This window comes from Gossypium hirsutum, chromosome A12 (genome assembly GCF_007990345.1).
Source record: "Gossypium hirsutum isolate 1008001.06 chromosome A12, Gossypium_hirsutum_v2.1, whole genome shotgun sequence".
NCBI lineage: Eukaryota > Viridiplantae > Streptophyta > Magnoliopsida > Malvales > Malvaceae > Gossypium > Gossypium hirsutum.
Window position 1 is genome coordinate 92,334,364 of NC_053435.1, and position 18,503 is coordinate 92,352,866.

General features: G+C 33.2%; 2 protein-coding genes across 4 annotated transcripts; both read left to right on the forward strand.

Annotated features, from left to right (window-relative positions):
• The first annotated feature begins 5,060 nt into the window (after positions 1–5,060).
• Positions 5,061–10,096, forward strand: LOC107918111 (putative pentatricopeptide repeat-containing protein At2g02150). Of its 3 annotated transcripts, XM_041083091.1 has the most exons (4): positions 5,061–6,161; positions 6,273–7,789; positions 8,482–8,583; positions 8,785–10,096. In XM_041083091.1, the coding sequence occupies exons 1-2, from the start codon at positions 5,190–5,192 to the stop codon at positions 7,521–7,523; spliced, it is 2,223 nt and encodes a 740-aa protein (XP_040939025.1). In that variant the 5' UTR covers positions 5,061–5,189; the 3' UTR covers positions 7,524–7,789; positions 8,482–8,583; positions 8,785–10,096. The 3 variants fall into 3 exon arrangements, with proteins under 3 accessions (XP_040939025.1, XP_016703116.1, XP_016703117.1); XM_016847627.2 differs by having other exon boundaries at positions 5,062–7,789; XM_016847628.2 differs by having other exon boundaries at positions 5,062–7,789; positions 8,848–10,096.
• Positions 10,097–10,863: 767 nt separating this feature from the next.
• On the forward strand, positions 10,864–18,177 carry LOC107918124 (protein CHROMATIN REMODELING 19). The gene is given in 12 exon segments (XM_016847648.2): positions 10,864–11,447; positions 11,862–11,979; positions 13,094–13,134; positions 13,215–13,465; positions 13,564–13,744; positions 14,257–14,442; positions 14,573–14,746; positions 14,846–14,998; positions 16,803–16,880; positions 16,961–17,097; positions 17,315–17,533; positions 17,642–18,177. Coding segments are annotated over 12 exon segments (2,196 nt in total). The 5' UTR covers positions 10,864–10,952; the 3' UTR covers positions 17,805–18,177.
• The last annotated feature ends 326 nt before the right edge of the window (positions 18,178–18,503 follow it).

Genomic DNA, 18,503 nt, shown 5'->3' on the forward strand with positions numbered 1-18,503 from the left:
TTCCTAAAACTCTAGAGGAACCAAAAGGAAATGGGTTTCGAAAGAAGATGCTGCATTGATTTCATGTATGATAGACTTGCATAATGTTGGAACTTTTAATGCAGATACGAGATTCAAGGTTGGTTATTTACTTAAATTGGAAGAATGATGGAAATTTTTTTACCTCATGCAATGCTAAAGGCTAAACCTATTCTTGAATTAATGATTAAAACATTGAAAAAGGATTGGGCAATCGTTTACAATATGCTTAGAGGAAAAGACATGTTGTAAATGATTTTAAATTTCAATTCCATTACTGCCCTATTCCATTCCCAGAGAATGACTATTCTATTACAATCCTATTCTATTCTAGTGAACCAAACATGTTGTAAATGATTTTAAATTTCAATCAGCATGATCTTAACATTAGGAATTTATGTTCATGTGGAGGGGATTTGGGAAAGATAAGAGAGAGGCATCATTTTAGCTTTAACCAGTCTTAATGCAGAGGAGTATGTTATTTTAATACTTGACAATAGAATGACATGAAAGAGCCCAAATGAGAATTTTGATAGAAGTTAGGAAGTGAAAAGAAGCTTTGTGGGGTAGAGGCAGGGTTAATTGATTGGAGAGGAAAATCTGAATTTTCAGGAGCACTAACTCCATCAGGGAAGATATGATAGGTGGCCAGTTCTTCGAATATATTTTGCTTGTTGCTTGGTTTTTGCAACTTCAATTTCAACTTTTGTTGTTGTACACTTCTTCTCTTTCATGTGCCTTGCAGCAACTAGTTTATTCATAAGGATGTTGTAACGCCCCTAACTCGAATCCGTCACCGAAATAGAGTTACAGAGCATTACTAAAGTTACCGATTTATTTATCAGATATTTTGTTTCATCTAACGTTCATATTTGGAACCAATTAAAATCAAACATATTGTCCCTTAAACGTACTTATTTTTCTCGATATGTTTTACTTGAATTTATTACTCGTCTCACTATACTTAATTTCCTTGTATCAACGTATCAAAGATAATCACATATTTACATGTCATGATAAATATCATTCTCTTGTCATTTCTTCATAAACATAAATCAGGTAATTCAATATATCGATATTTCATGCATTTAAAAATACAATTCAAGTTACACTTACCTCGTTGCTTGTTCATGTTTATAATTTCATTAATCCGATATCTTTTCTTTTCCACGTTTAATTCTAGTATTCGAGTCATCCGGATCTTTATAAATAAATTTGATCATCATTTTCATTTATTTCACGTTCTAATACGTTCAATTAATGCTCTAAATAAAATTACCATTTTACCCCTAAATTTTTAATTAATGATGATTTCATCCTTAGGCTCAAAAAAATAAAATTCTTACAATTTAATCCTTATTTCCAGCCGTTATTCTCATACAAATTGATAACAACCCATGAATTCTATAAAATATCAGAATTTTCCATAATTTTAATACTTTTCAATTCAATCCTTAAAACATGATTTTCCCCGATCTTGAACTAAATTAATAATTTCATTCAATTTTGCAATTTTAAATAATAAAATAATCCATTTCATGCGAATTGGACATTTCTAACATTTTTACAAAATTACCCATAAAGTTTTACTTTTATTCAATGTAGTCCCTGAGCCTAAAACATGCAAATTAGCCATGCTAGCTGAATATTCATACATATTTTTCTCCTCCTCCTCTTCATTTCACATCCTTAATTTACATAACTTGCTATAAATAACATTATCAATAATTTCACTATTTACTTATATGTATATTCAAAACTGTCCATTTGAGTCATAGTCACTAAATTATTTATATCTTGAGATAAAGAACTCAAAATTAAGATCTGCTAATTTTACCTGAAACTAGAATTACATATCTTCTTACCATAAAATTTTCAGAATTGTTGGTTTAGCCAATAAGTACAGTTTATTCTTTAAATTCACCTCTGTTCTGCTATCTGACAGTTCTGACCCTTCTTTATTAAAAATTAATTATCACCTCGTACAGAATTCGAATGATATTCCCGTTTATTTCTATTGAAAATATACTCATTCAGGATTATAAACATATAAATTTAAGCCCATAATTTTTTTATCCGATTTTTTATGATTTTACAAAGTCAGAACAGGTGAACCCAAAATCATTCTAACCTTGTCTAACTAAATTTGTTATATCTTACAATTTACAATTTCATTGCGTACAGCATTTCTTCTATGAAAAACTAGACTTAATAAAATTTAATTTCATATTTTATTCAACTCCTAATTCGATTTCCACAATTTTTGGTGATTTTTCAAATTTAGACTACTGCTGCTGTCCAAAACTATTTTAGTGCAAGATATTAATTACCATGTTTATAACACCACTATTTTCTTTCTCTACACTCTTTCTCATCACTTTCTCTTATTTTCTCTTCACTAACATATCAAGAACATAGGACCATATGTAAGGAAACTCTACATTAACATCAATCCCATGCTTTTTCAATAATATCAAACTTAAAAATATATTGAAATCATGATGTTCTTACCTTGTTCTATTGATTTCAATCTTCATCTTGATTTTCTCTCTCCTTCAGCTTTCATTTCTTGAATCCAACTTGATATTCTAACTTCCCATAGTCTCCTTAACATTTTTCTTTCTTGGTAGCTATGAAAATTCTTTTGATTTTTGGGTGAAATGGTGAATTTTTGGTAGAAGGACCAAATTGTAAAGAAAAGAAAATTTTCTTTCTTTTCTTCTCTTCCAACGTTGGTTGCATGGAAAGATGGATGGTGTTGTTCCCTCTTTCTTTTTTTTTTTCCATACACACACACACATATATATATACTAAATAAAATAATAAAATAATAAATATCTTATTAAAATATTAAATAAATAATAATTATCTAATTAAATAATTATAAAATATCACCAACATCATCATTGCTTTCTAGATTTCTCTCTCTTCCAATTGACCATTTTGCCCTTTGTGATCTTTTAAAATTTCATTCTTGAGTCATCATTTAATTTGGTAAAATTGCAATTTAGTCCTTCAAAATTCTTCACCTATTCAATTTGGTCTTAATTCATCAATTTTCCTTAGTTTCTAGATCATTCCACCCTTAAAATATCTGTACTATTAGTCCTTCAACTTTTCATATTTACACTTCAACCCCTTAAATTTTGAGTATTTACTCTTTGGCAACAAAACTTTTCTCACTTTTACAATTTAGACCTTTCTTGAATTAACATGTCATAATATACTTCCCAATGACATAACTCAAATTTCCTCTTCTTGTCACTTTATTTCCTTATTTTACTATATAAATGATAATATCTTACTATAAAAATTTTCGGGGTGTTACAGATGCCCTCTTATCCTTTCAACCTCAACTTGAAAGCCAAACCATATAGTTTGTGTGCACGAATACATATCTACCAATTAATAATAAAATTTCTAACAATCAATCATATTCATTTGAATAAATCTATAAAATAGAGGCAAAAAGGACATCCCTGTCTCACATCTATATTGATATATACTTTTTAGTTTCCTATATTCATGGATCAGTTGTACTTTACTATGCAATTCAATTACATGCATGTGTAGGTGAAAAGATTGATATGAGGTATTGAGGATAATTAATTGCCCTAAGCTTATGAGCTTGGAGAAAAGTGTATAAGCGAAGCTTAATCTGGTTGTTTAATGTGTGAATCAAGCTTGACATGAGCTTGATCTAACATGAAGTAACTCAGTAAGGCTTGAATTGTAAGCTCCTTGGTCCATTCCTTACCTCTCTCTCAACCCTAATTATGGAGTTGATAGTGGAGGTTAAATATATGCCTTATATTATGATCTATCACAATCCGTATTAAACAACAACTAACCTAGTTGAAAACAATGGGATAATAATAAACAAGATAAATAATGACTCTTGGTAGCTAAGATATCAATGTTGTAATCCTATCCAATATCCTCAATTCAAAGGATTAGATAAGCATGATCTGATCCGATTTTCCAAAATAGTTTCCTCAAGTGATACATCTTCACTGATGTGCTAGATACACACCACAATATCAACACAAGTCAAGAATCAAGTTCAATAAGTTGCCAAATAATCGCAAGAAATCTTTTGATAACATGGATTCATATTTCTTAATGATATCCCACGATTAAGACAATTGACTGAATCCCCTGAAACCGTTTCATAGAAGTTCATTGATATCTTCTTTTTATAAAGTAAATCCACTTCGATTCTTGAATAATTCACATCATTTCTGCTTATATTGTAACAAAAGATTCCCTTTTTATGTGGAAAAGACTGTATCAATAATTATGATTTTATGTATGAACAATTCCTCAATATCTTGTTCATTAGTAACAAAATATTTTTTTGTGTGATGGTAAAACAAACATTTTTTGGGGGAATCTCACAAATATGAAAATTGTCCAACTTTGTTGTAACACTTCAAGAAGTGGCCACTTCCTCAAGCACATTTTAGTCATTCCATAATTTTTTAACAAATGTGGAATATTTAACTAAAGCTTCGTAAACTAGTTTTATTCTTTTTTTATTAGTACAATTGTTAATACTTATTTGGAGTGACGGTTAAAACTTCTTCACTCTTATATGACATAGGTTTAAACTCTTTTTTTTTGGATAAATATAAAAAAATTATACATGAACTTTGAATCAATATACAATTTGATAAATGATCTTTGGTTTTTTTCAATTATATTCATTAAATTTTGATTTTGGTTTAAATATACAAAATTAAATAAATGAATACATCAACTTTTTATATTTCAAAAGGATAATTATTTATATATATAATATGTAAATGTAAAATGGTGTTATATCAAAAATAATATTAATTTTTTTATAAAAATTGAATGAAATTAAAATTAATATATAAAATTATACAAAATTAAAATTTTGGGTATGATATTACACGTTTAACAGTTTTTTCTTTTTAACAAGTTTAATACTGCACTTCAACACTTTGGGTTGTAGTGGGCTGAGAACTGAAAGCCCAAAATCTCTAGAGAAGCAGTCGATGGCCTACGACTATAGTTCATCACCCATTAACCTAGACGCCTTCTCTGCTACATTGTTAAACCCTAACCAAAACTCATTCCCCAGTTCCCAGTTCTCACTTAATCAGTCTACGAATTTGTTTAAAAAAAATGCAATCTCAGCTTAAAAAATGAAGCTAATCTCTGCAACTCTAAGTTTCTTAACCAAAATGCTTGTATCTCTCCGCAATCTCTTACACATCAACCGCAGAATCCCTGCCAGAGTAAGCCACCCTTTTCTTCTCTTTCAAAACCCTCATCTCCTCAGTTTTTCTCCACCCTCCAATAACTCTCTTGTTTTCTGCCCTTTTGTTTTGTTCACTAGTTTTTGTTTTGTGATCAAGTTCCCATTTGGGACTAAGTCTAATTGTAATACAAACATTTTTTTAGATGATCTCAGTAGGGAATCATTGTGTAAAATCATTCGACAGGACCAATGGAATGACCCAAAGATTGTCAGTTTATTTGGTTCAAGCTTGGCACCCATTTGGGTGTCTAAGATTTTGGTTGGTTTGAAACAGGAACCTCATTTGGCATTGAAATTCTTCAAATTGGCGAAAACCCAGAAAGGGTTTAGCCCTACAAGTGAATCTTATTGTAGATTAGTACACATTTTGTTTTATGGTAGAATGTATTTTGATGCTACTGCTGTTCTTAAGGAATTCATTTTGTCAAGGCGTGGGGTAGTGCTTCCAGGTTGCGATTTTTTTGATGTTCTTTGGTCTACTAGGAATGTTTGTCCGTATGGTTTTGGGGTGTTTGATGCTTTGTTTAGTGTGTTGGTGGATATGGGATTACTTGAGGAGGCTAGCCGATGTTTTACGAAAATGAAAAGGTTTAGAGTTTTGCCTAAAGTTCGTTCTTGCAATGCTTTTTTACATAGGATTTGTAAGTCAGGGAGGAGGGACCAATCTCGGAGATTTTTGGAGGAAATGGTTGGGGCTGGCGTCGCCCCGTCAGTTTACACCTATAATATAGTGATAGATTGTATGTGCAAAGAAGGGGACTTGGAGACTGCAAGAATGTTATTTAGACAAATGAAAGAGATTGGCCTAACACCGGATGTTGTCACATATAACTCCCTACTTGATGGATATGGAAAGGTAGGATTTTTGGATGAAGTCCTTTTCTATTTTGAAGAGATGAAGAACGTAGGGTGTGACCCTGATGTAATTACATACAATGCCTTGATAAACTGCTTTTGTAAATTTCAGATGATGCCTCGAGCTTTTGAGTTTTTTCGTGAAATGAGGAATAAGGGGTTGAAACCAAATGTTGTTACTTATAGCACATTTATTGATGCATTTTGCAAGGAAGGGATGATGCAGCAAGGGATTAAATTCTTAGTTGATATGAGGCGGCTTGGTCTTTTTCCCAATGAGTACACGTATACTTCTTTAATCGATGCAAATTGTAAAGCTGGTAACCTAACTGAAGCATTGAAGCTGGCTAATGAGATGTTGCAGGCAAATATTGCCTTGAACATTGTTACATATACAACTATAATCGATGGCCTTTGTGAAGCAGGGCGAACTAAGGAAGCAGAGGAAGTTTTTAGGGCAATGCTGAAAGCTGGTTTAACTCCTAATGTGCAAGCTTATACTGCCCTTACTCATGGCTATATGAAAGTTAAGAAGATGGAGCATGCATTGAATCTTTTGAAAGAAATGAAGGAGAAAAGCATTAAACCAGACCTTTTGTTGCATGGAACTATCATCTGGGGACTATGCAACAATGATAAAATAGAAGAAACTAAATTTGTCACCGATGAAATGAAGGCATCTGGACTGAGTCTGAATCCAGTCATATATACTACAATCATGGATTCTTATTTTAAGGCGGGGAAAACCAGTGAGGCACTGAATCTGCTAGAAGAAATGTGGGACCTGGGAATTGAAGTTACAGTTGTGACTTTTTGTGTTTTGGTTGATGGTTTGTGCAAAAATGGATTGGTTCTAGAGGCAACTAATTATTTCAATAGAATGCCAGATTTCAATTTGCAACCTAATGTTGCAGTTTATACAGTATTGATCGATGGCCTCTGTAAAAATAATTTCATTGAAGCAGCCAAAAGCATGTACGATGAAATGCTTAGTAAAAATTTGGTTCTGGATACAACTGCTTACACTGCTTTAATAGATGGAAATCTGAAGCATGGGAATTTTAAGGAAGCTTTGAATCTGCGGGACAGAATGATTGAAATGGGCATGGAGCTTGATTTGCCGGCTTACACTTCCCTGGTTTCAGGGTTTTGCCGATGTGGCCAGTTAGAGAAAGCAAGAGAATTTCTGGATGAGATGATAAGCAAGCATATTCTCCCTGATGAAATTCTTTGCATTGGTGTATTAAGGAAGTACTATGAGCTCGGACATGTTACTGAAGCCATTGAGTTGCAAAATGAAATGGCTAAGATGGGTTTAATTACTAGTCCCGTCCATCTTGCTGTTCCGAGTGTACAAACTTAAAGTCTAATTGTCTGGTCCTCTTGTTCAAGCTGTGTACAAAACATGAACTGGAGGACTGGGGTGTACCATAAAATAGAATAAGAAACTGTGGGCAATCCTGGTCGTGAGAATGCAAACATGTTTGAGCAGAATCGTTAATAACGAATCCTTACTGTGTTGTTTCTTAATGATGCAAAACTTTGGGCAGAAGATGTTTTGTTTTGGAGCCAAAAAAGCTTTTGATGCACTGTGCATAGATTGTATGTTCCATCCCTTGATGCTGACTGGTGAGTTATGGTCACAACTGATAACTTTAGTTTCTTCAATGTGTAGAAACAGTGGGAATAGTGTATCTTATTGATGCATAGTTTTTATAGGATGAGACTGCAGTATAAGACGTCTTAGTAAAAGAACTGATAAAATTAGATTTGTTTTCCCATACTCTTCATATTTGCTTTTGATTTCTTATGGTATCATGAAATATTGAAAGTGATAGGGTTTATCCTTTCCTTTTCCCCTAGTAGTTTTGACACCTGAAGGCTGCTATGGAAGTTATACAAGTTCAGTTGAGAAGTAGGTTTGAGGAACTGATTCTTTGTAAGATTTTGTTGAGTGTTGCGACCATGCTTCTTTAGGTGATAGGCATCTTTGCACTGACAAATACCAAATTTTTATTCAACTGAATTACAGTCCGCATATACAATTAAGTCCATGGTTACAATATCAAGACACTTGTGGATAGCTCATAGTATGAGTTTACATCTATGCCACAGAAACATTTTTCCAAAAATATCTTTTATCTTATGAATTTTAAGTAATTTGAGTAGGGCTTGGTGTGTAAGAATCCAGATGCCCCTTTTATCATCAATTTAAGATTTCCTTTTTTGTTCACTAGCTTTCTTGTCAGGGTTGCTTTTCAGTTGACCTGTATCGTGCTAGCTTCAATGGCTTTCATTTTTTTAATACACTTATCATTTAGGTAAAGCAAAGCTGCATTCCTCAGTTCGCAACTCCGCATACTTGTACTCTGACTGTCGGTGCAGATAAAAAGGTTTACAGCAGATGATACTGTTCTCTTCAGGTAAGTTTTTAGTATTATATATTTTTCCCTTTATTTTATATGGGGAAACTAGTGCCATAAAAACTGTGAAACTGGTTTCTTTTTTCCGTTTCCAATTCCATATTTAATGATGAATCATTATTTTGGTTATGTGTTTATGGATGTATATTTTTATGTTTAATTACTTCGGTTTAGATATCTAGGATTGTTGATGTGTTATAGGTAATGGAATTATTGAGCTTGTGTAAACTGACAAGGAAGGCTATGTTTGACCTGCAAACACAGAGGATATCAAATGGAGATTGGAATTTGATTTCTGGGACTCCAATGTCAAACTCAATGGAGGAGAATGTTAAATGTCTTCTCCAGTTGTGGGTTTGATGGGTATTAGACTAATGTATATCGTGTTGGAGGCAGTAGATCTGGGTGATGCTATAAGCATGACATGGTTTGTGTGCATCAGAGACAACAGCGATAGCGAAGCGACAGTGGTTTGTTTTCTGGGCCCTTCTGCACCACATTGAGGAGATCAGATAGCGTTGGAGTTTGAATTATTGAACGAGCCAATGAAGGTTCAGAGGATCTCTGTATGGAATCGGAAGAAACATTATCTGTTTGGGAAGCTTGGACAGTGTTAATCTATTATGCCTGATTGATCTGCAGTTGTAGTAGGGACAAGTATAAAACAGACACATATCGTGTTGGCATTGGCATATGTCCGGCATGTAAAGCTCCGGGTAAATGCCAGGATTATGTGCATTGAGTGATATCGAAGCAGAAAGCCGGACAGGCAACGAGGTTGGTTTTTTGGGGCTTACTTCTATGATCCTTTGAGGAGTCGGACAATGAACGGGTAAATTATAAAAATAATTACTTTTGTTTGCTTTAGATTATATTTTAGTTGCTTATGTTTGAAATGTTACGTTTTAGTTGCTTACGTTATGATTTTGTTAGGAAGTGCCCACTCTACCATTAAATTCCATTACCTCCCTAACAGCAATTCTACGTTACAGTTTACATAGATTTTAAATACCAACTTAAATGTTCAATTATTGGTATAAAAATAAGTTTCTAATTAAATAAATTTAATTTGGACTGTCACGTAACACATTCAAGTTGGTATTTAAAACCTATTTGAATTGTCATGTAGAATTGCCGTTACGTAGGTAACGAAGTTTAATGGTAGAGTGATCACTTCGTAACAGAACGATAACGTAAGTAAGTAAAACGTAATATTTCGAACGTAAGTAACTAAAACGTAATATTTCAAATATAAATGACTAAAATGTAATATGAGGTAAATAAAACTGATTACTTTTATAGTTTACCCGACAATGAACATGCTCGACCACCTAACTTTTTATAGGAGTCTGAATAGTTTGCAGAATTATGAATCATTCATGTAAAAACTAGTTTTAAAGTTGTAAGCATTTCAGTGATTCGGAGCTTTAGTTTTCGAACATAATAATACTCTCAGTACAGATCACACTTTAGCATAGACTATGATGTTTCAGTTAATTTCATTTTATGACTATCTTATTTTCTTTGAAATATATTTTTATAATAATAATTTTTTTTAACTCACGGATTCAGCGCATGGCTACACTAGTTTAATGAAGAATTTATACAAAAAATCTTATTTATAACAACAAAGTTTCTTTTTACTTTTTTTTTTTAAATTTGGATTTGAGTTTTTGTATTTTTAAAAATTTAGTCTATTTACTTTTCAACTTTTAAAATTTAGATTTAATTGTTAAAAATTAAAATTATTTTATTAAATTTAGGTTTATGACTGTTGAGTGAATTTTTTTATATAATATTTTTTTAATTCTCTAATTTTATAAAAAAAGTCCTATATCTAATATTTAATTAATTTTTTAAAATTTAAAAATATTAATTTTTTTATACTTTTAAATAATGTTAATGATTTTTAAATTTTAAAAACAAGTTTTTATAATTCTTTTTGAATTTTTTTAAATTAAAGAAAATAATTAAATGTTGATGTGTCACGTCGTTAAGAAAATTAAAAATAATTAATATTTTTATTTATTTTGATGTGATTTGATAAAAATAATTTTTTTAAGTAAAATTGAAAGAGGTGAATAAATTGTTATGTTTTTTTTTAATTTAAAAATACCATACCAATAAATTTAACCAAAATAATTGGATCAAGATTTTAAATTAAAAAAAAAAGAAATTACAGTGATATTTTAAGCAATGACAAATTATGCAATGAATAAATTAAGTCAGTGATATTTTGGTTTAGTAAACATAAACAATCTGGTAAATAAATAAAGATGACCGCTTAAACTTCTGTTTACTTTCACTTGTGTTTAAGAAGTTAAAACCTCTAGACTCATATGCGCTAGAATTTAAAGGAAAAACCAAAAATGAAGCGCGTTTTGGACGAAAGTTCAGACGATGGATGGGAGAATCATTCTTTCAAGCCTTCCCGGGTTTCAAAGAAAAGCGCTAACCCTCCTCCAATCGAATCTTTCTCTTTCAATTCCCAATCTCACACTAATTATTACGGCCAAAGCAGCGACGATTGCATCGAAATCCAACATTTGGAGGACGACGGGGTCTTCAACTTGGAAGACGACGATGTTGAAGCCGAGGATGTCGCCCGGCCTGTCAACCGTGTCCGTTGATTCGTGGTTGATGACAACGAGGAAGACGATGAAAATGCTTGCTCTGATGAGGTGTTTGATGTTGAGTCAAGTGAAGAAATAGAGGAACTGCAAGAGGATGACGTGGTAGGGAAGGCGTTGCAAAAGTGTGCGAAAATATCGACTGAGCTTCGGAAGGAGCTCTATGGGAGTTCTGCCGCTTCTTGTGAACGATACGCCGAAGTAGAAGCTTCTTCCGTGAGAATCGTTACACAGGTATATTTTATTGAAAAGAAGTTGAAAGCATCTTTTTTTTTTTGTTTGGTTACTGAGAAAATTGAGGCAGCGAAGGCCGTGATCACTCGAACTTTTTGTCTATATTTATATATATTTATTTAGAAAAGAGCTCTGTGAAATTGCAAAAGTTTGCATTAAGTTCAGATCGACTTAATTAGGTGAATGCATGTCATTATGCTTTATGTTTAAGCTGTAGTTTGATGGAAATCACCACAATAGTTGCAAATTGGTATTGCTTGAAATTTCGTTTTTACATCATTTTTGTGGAGACGATTGTTTTGAGATACTACATGGCCGAAATCGGGGAATGTATGAATGCAATATCTGTTCAACATTACCTTTTGGTTTTCAGATAGGCTTGTTTCTAAATTGGCTTATGTCTTACTCTTGCAGAATGATGTTGATGTTGCATGTGGGGCTGTGGATTCTGGTTTTCGGCCAGTTCTCAAGCCATATCAACTAGTTGGTGTAAACTTTCTTCTTCTGTTGCATCGAAAGGGTATTGGAGGAGGTACTTGTTTTAATCCTTGGACACCAGTTCTGTTATGCCTGGGCTTTATATTTCTAGGTTTTTCTGTTATTGATGTGGTTCCTAAATAATAATTTGTATTTGTTGCTGAGATTTGATAAATTCTTGAACACATTCCTATATCTAATAGAAATAGGCTGAGAAGTAAGAACAAACGGTTTCTGTAAAACCTAAATGCTCATTCTTAGATGTCTGTATTGGCCTAGATTCTCATGTATAGTTGGAGATCTTTAATTCTTATTGGGTGACTAAAATTTAAGATGAAGAAACAGAACATGAAATTCAGAACTATGGGTGGTGTTGTCAAATCTTGTGTTGCATAATAACTGCATCAACCTTCATCATCTGTCACTTTCTTGGAATGTGTCTATAACTTTGATTGGGAAGGGGGGAGAAGGAAATGATAAGAACCTTGAGTAATAATGGCTTTCTAGAATAGATAATATTTAGGTTTTATACTCTTAATTTTCAGGGAATGATATTGAATTTTTGTTGAGTTTAAGAAAGCCACAAAAGAGATCTTTGAGAATCATGATTGTTTCAATAAGTTTCCAATTTGAAAAGAAAAAGAACGTGACAAGAATTTGGCAGGGTTGGGGGTCCTATTGCTGCATTTGATTTTGAATAAGCCAAACAGGGAATGGTTGTTTCTTTTGCTTTCTTTTTTCATATACTGATGTTAATAGTAAAGTAATCTGGCCTTCCAGTTTTTTACTGGCTAATAAGTGTGGTACACAATCATCAATACTTATTGCTATTAGTTTGTTACAACCTATATATTAGATGCTGATGCTTCTTTGTCTAGATTTTTTTCACTGTTTTGGATGCTGATTGTCTGGTTTTTGTTGACTTGATCCAATTCTTCTCTTATTTGAAAATCCTCCCTCTTCCAAATAATTTATTATTATTACTTGCTTGTCAAATTCATGCCCAAGTCATTTGATGCTGAGATTTGGGGCAGTCGTGTTAATAAGATATATATGCACGAAAAGATTTGTCCCTAGACTTATAATTTTAGGCTCCAAGTACATATTTGTCTATGTTTTAGGTAATTGGTATGGTTTGGAAGGGCTAACAACTTTTTGTATATGTGCAGCTATATTGGCTGATGAGCTGGGTCTTGGGAAAACCATTCAGGTACCAGAAGACTAATTTGTTTTCCCAGATAAATCCTGTCTACATTTCATTTTATCAGGCTAAATTGCTTTCCTCTACAGGCTATTACATATTTAACTTTGCTGAAACATCTGAAAAATGATCCTGGTCCTCATTTGATAGTTTGTCCTGCGTCAGTTTTAGAAAACTGGGATATAGAACTTAAGAAGTGGTGCCCGTCATTTTCTGTACTTCAGCATCATGGTGCTGGCAGAGCAGCTTACTCGAAAGAGTTGAGCTCTTTGTCCAAAGCTGGATTACCACCTCCATTTAATGTCCTCCTTGTGTGCTATTCACTTTTTGAAAGACACAGGTATGCTTTTTGTTATCTGGGTTTGTGTTCTATTCTGTTTGTTTGTCTACATGAGTGTGTACATGTGTGTATTTGGTTTTTATTAGTGGTTTCTATAGTGTGCAACAGAAGGATGATCGTAAAATTCTGAAACGTTGGCACTGGAGCTGTGTGCTAATGGACGAGGCCCATGCTTTAAAGGATAAGAACAGCTATGGGTGGAAAAACCTAATGTCAGTTGCTCGAACTGCAAAACAGCGTCTTATGCTAACAGGCACACCGCTGCAAAATGATTTACATGTACTATTACCTTCTCCTCTGTCCTAAAGTAATTCTAGAACCAGAAGTAATTTAAGTAAATAATGGTTATTGAGCATTGTGGTGGTATGGTTCAGTGAGTCATATGGTTCACATTATTGAGAAAAAGTTCTGTTATGCTGAAGCATAGAATTTCATCCATTAAAAACTATTTCTCAAAGAGAACCAAAATTTATTATGGGAAAAATGAAGCAATTCTTTTCAATGTAGACTGTATTATGACAGCAATATTGCAACTCAATGAATCATGCTTTGAATTTATAGTTTAGATAAAAATGTCTTTTGTTCCTTAGTCTTTCATATATTTTCTTTGCTGTCAATGGAATCTCATTTTGGTAAGAAATACCTCTCCTGTTATCATGAAACCTTCTGATAAGATTTTTCTTTTGTCTGAATAAAATGCTGCTGGTATTAGAAAATATGTTTTCTAAAGCTGCTTCTGAGTATTGTACATGTTATTTTGTTGCTGCTGAGTGGATAGCTTTTTGTTGCAGGGGCTGTGGTTGTTGCTAGAGTTCATGATGCCTGATCTTTTTGCCACTGAGGATGTAGACTTGAAAAAGCGACTAAATGCAGAAGATAGGGAGTTGGTTGGTCGTATGAAGTCCATTCTGGGACCATTCATCTTGAGGCGTCTGAAATCTGTTGTGATGCAGCAACTTGTCCCAAAGATGCAACGGGTAGATGCTTTCTTACTCTTAGGTTTTGATTAGATAATGTGTATACTTTATTGAGGGACTTTAATTTGAAAATTCCTCTGTAGCAGTAACTGTTTCAATATTCTAGTGTAGCTAAGTATCCCTTTTGCAGGTTGAGCATGTAATTATGGAGAAGCAACAAGAAGATGCATATAGGGAAGCCATAGAGGAGTATCGTACAATCTCACGAGCACGGATAGCTAAGCTTTCAGAATCTGATATGAATAATATTGTTGGAATTCTTCCTCAACGTCAGATCTCAAACTATTTTGTTCAGTTTAGAAAGGTGCTTCATTTATATTCCTTATCCTTCCGTTGCCATGTGTTTAATTTCAAAAGGGTCTCTGGTGCTTAAACCTAATATCTTTGCTTTAAACTTCTCTAGATTGCAAATCATCCATTATTAGTGAGGCGAATTTATAATGATGAGGACGTTGTTCGCTTTGCTAAAAGGTTGCATTCAATGGGTGTTTTTGAATGTACCTTGGACAGAGTAATTGAGGAACTAAAGAATTACAATGACTTCTCTATTAATCGGGTAATTCTTTTGATTAAGAAATTTCCTTTTCCCTTTTCAAGACTTGAGGCTTGCGATGATTACTGTTTGTTTTATGTATATTTATTCTTTATTCTGTTTGTTAAACGAGAGTCATTCAAAGTATTTGAAGTAGTTTATAGAATAGGAAATTTAAATTATTTGTGAAGGTTGAAAAAGAAGATAGATCAGAGTTAACAAGGAAGACTTTTAAGTACTGGAAAAGGATGAGAATATCTTTGAGTATCAGGTTGCAGGTTGGTTGGTAGTTTCTCTTCATTTTATCAGCATGTTCCCTAAATTTTCCACTCAATATGAAGTCCTGTAGTTTAGTTCTCTTTCTGCAATAGTTCCCTTAGTAGTGAACCTATTTTAAGTTGTTTTGTAGTATAAAAACAGTTGCAGACTGATTCAACCTAAAAGCTTAAATTCTGAGGTGAGTGATTGAAACTGGTTTTCAACACCAATATGTTCTGAGCCCATAATTGACTTTATGTCGAAACTGAGATGAGGGAACTCAAGATTTGAGTAATATTTTAGTCAACCTAAATTGCTATGTGAGTGATCAAGGATGTGATTTTAATTACTGACAACTTCAATGGTAATGTAGGCTATTTTTTTTTGTCATATAAGTTCTTGGGTGTCCATAGGCCAGGCTGTGGTCCAAAATTTTCCTTTTAAGTTCTTTACCTAAGCCTAGTCGGTGGTCAGCCACTAAGGAAAAAAAAAGTTATATATTTTTATAGTTAATTTTTAATAATTTTATTATTAAATACTAATTTGATCTGGTCCAAATTTGTCAAAACCTTGTCCAAGGTCTGGCCTGTATAGGCCATATGAGTGGATTGACTTTTGGACAGTCTTAGTGGTTTTGCTCCAAGTTCATTTTAGATTTTTCTGGTCTTCCAGTTTGGGTCCTCTTTTCTCCTTTGAGGCATGAGGTTAAAGCATATTAGGTCATTATGATGTGGAATGGATCCATCACCATCAGTCAACCATAAAAGTAGGTTGATGGATGCTTCCTTGTGGTGTTCACCGTCCATATAATATTTAGCATACTGATACCTACATAATTTTCAAAGATCGAATGTAGTTACAATTACGATGTTTAAACAACTTAATGAAAACGAAATACCTATTTGCAGGGCTTTATTTTGGATGGCTTGTTTTGTTACAGTTTCTATGAAGTACTGGTTAGAATTGATGTTATATTTATTTCAGTTCTAAGCAGACCATAATGAATACAAAAAACTACAAATTTATCACGTATTGATCACTTCATCCAAATGCTATTAATCCACAAATTTACTTGTTTTAGACCTCAATGTTGACACTGAATCATAGCTCACAAATTTGAAGATTCCAAATGGATATCAGGTATCTAATACAGAGACTATTTTGGTTCTTTCAGCCTACTCCCTCTCTTAAGCATCGACTGCATAGGGTATTAAATGCCATCATTAATTTACGCTTAAGAGAATGCCATTATTTTTATTAAAATATTAGGTACATTCAAGTGTGATCATTCATTATTAGGTATGTTCAAGTGTGATCATTCATATTTAAACTTATCTTTCCAAATAGCTTATTCCATTTCAATAGTGACTAGTGGATCGGAAACTGATGAGTACCTTTTGTGCATACAATTCCCTTTTATTCTTCTTCTCTGTGTAATGACGGCTATAACTGCTAAGTTTATGCTGACGTCTCTTTTTGCAATTTTAAATCTAATTTGACCAAAATTATAATTTTTTTTTCTTTTCTAGTTTTGGTATTCATATATTTGTTTTAAACATCGTTAATACAGCTTTTAATTCGCTATGGAATTACTGGTGGTAAAGGAACTCTTTCTGATGAGTATGTTATGCTTTCAGCTAAATGCCAGGTATTCTTTATTCTCTTTCTCTCTCATCCGTCTAACCGTCATGCATCAATTACATTTGCGTGTGCTTTATGTTGCTGCAGGCTTTAGCAAAACTTCTCCCTTCACTCAAGAGAAGTGGGCATCGAGTTCTGATTTTTAGCCAATGGACATCAATGCTTGATATCTTAGAGTGGACTTTAGATGTTATTGGAGTTACATATAAACGGTTTGATGGAAGGTGTTGCTTACATTCTGCTTCATTAGAATTTTCTTTGTCCTCCTTTATGGGATAAAAGTTTTGTTGTTTTCTTTTAAATTGCTGGTTCCAGTTTTCTACTATGAGGCTTAACTAGTGCAGGCATTTTTTACGGGCAGATAAACATACTGTTCCAGTTTCTTTTTCCTATACATTCTCTAACATTATCTGTGCATTGAATATATCTTACTTTGAGCAGCACTCAGGTGACTGATAGGCAGACTATAGTTGATGATTTCAATAATGACACTTCAATATTTGTGTGCTTGTTGTCCACGAGAGCTGGAGGGCAGGGTTTGAACTTGACAGGAGCTGATACTGTAATTATCCATGACATGGATTTTAATCCACAGATTGACCGGCAGGCTGAAGATCGTTGCCATCGAATTGGCCAAATTAGGCCAGTTACTATATACAGGTGCTCAGAAATACCCTTCTTTTCCCATTTTGTATTTCTTCTTCTTGGCTCATCAATGCATTGTGAAGTTGTAGATGCAAAATTAACATAGTTTCGTATCATTTGCAGGCTGGTTACTAAAGGTACTGTTGATGAGAATGTTTATGAGATTGCAAAAAGGAAGTTGACTCTGGATGCTGCAGTGCTAGAGTCGGGTATTGCTATAGAGAATGAAGGTGACGCATCTGAGAAAACGATGGGACAAATACTGACATCACTATTGATGAACTAGAACTAAACTAGTATGTGATAGATTTTTGTTTTCTTTACTTTTGCTTATTCTTTGTACACATAAGACCCATTGTTGTATCAGTTCGTAGATGAAGAGAAAATTGTCTTGATCTATTAGATTTAGGGTCATTTGAGGGGAAAATCAACCTTTAAAATTTTTAGGCATGCCTTACATATGTATTAATTAGCCAACAGCAACATAGAAGAATATTTATGAGAAAATTATTAGCAGGAGAGATGGTGATTTTTCGGTGCCTTTCAGATGGAAGTATCAAAACCCCACCTCCTGAATGGCTCCATCTTCTCCTTAAAGAGAAACTAATTCATTTGTGATCTTACATTTGATATGGTAAAGAGTACCAATATTATTATTATCTTAGAACCCTTTTACTTGGTGGAGGTGGATTTACATCAGTATGAACAAATTTTGGTAGTTGGCAGCTAAGTTATCTTTGGAGGTGATTATTTGATATGGGTATGTGTTTGATAGGCTTAAGTATTTTTTTTTTCTTTTCAAAGTATTATTTCCCTCTTCATGTTCAGAGGATTATATTTTGTATTCATGTCCAAATGCGTCAAATATAGTTATTGAACACGCGTATTTTAGGAAAAATAAATAACTTGGATTAGGAAAAATAAATAACTTGGATAGATACGGAGCATATTAAGACGAATGAAGAGCACCTTAGAGAAAATAAAG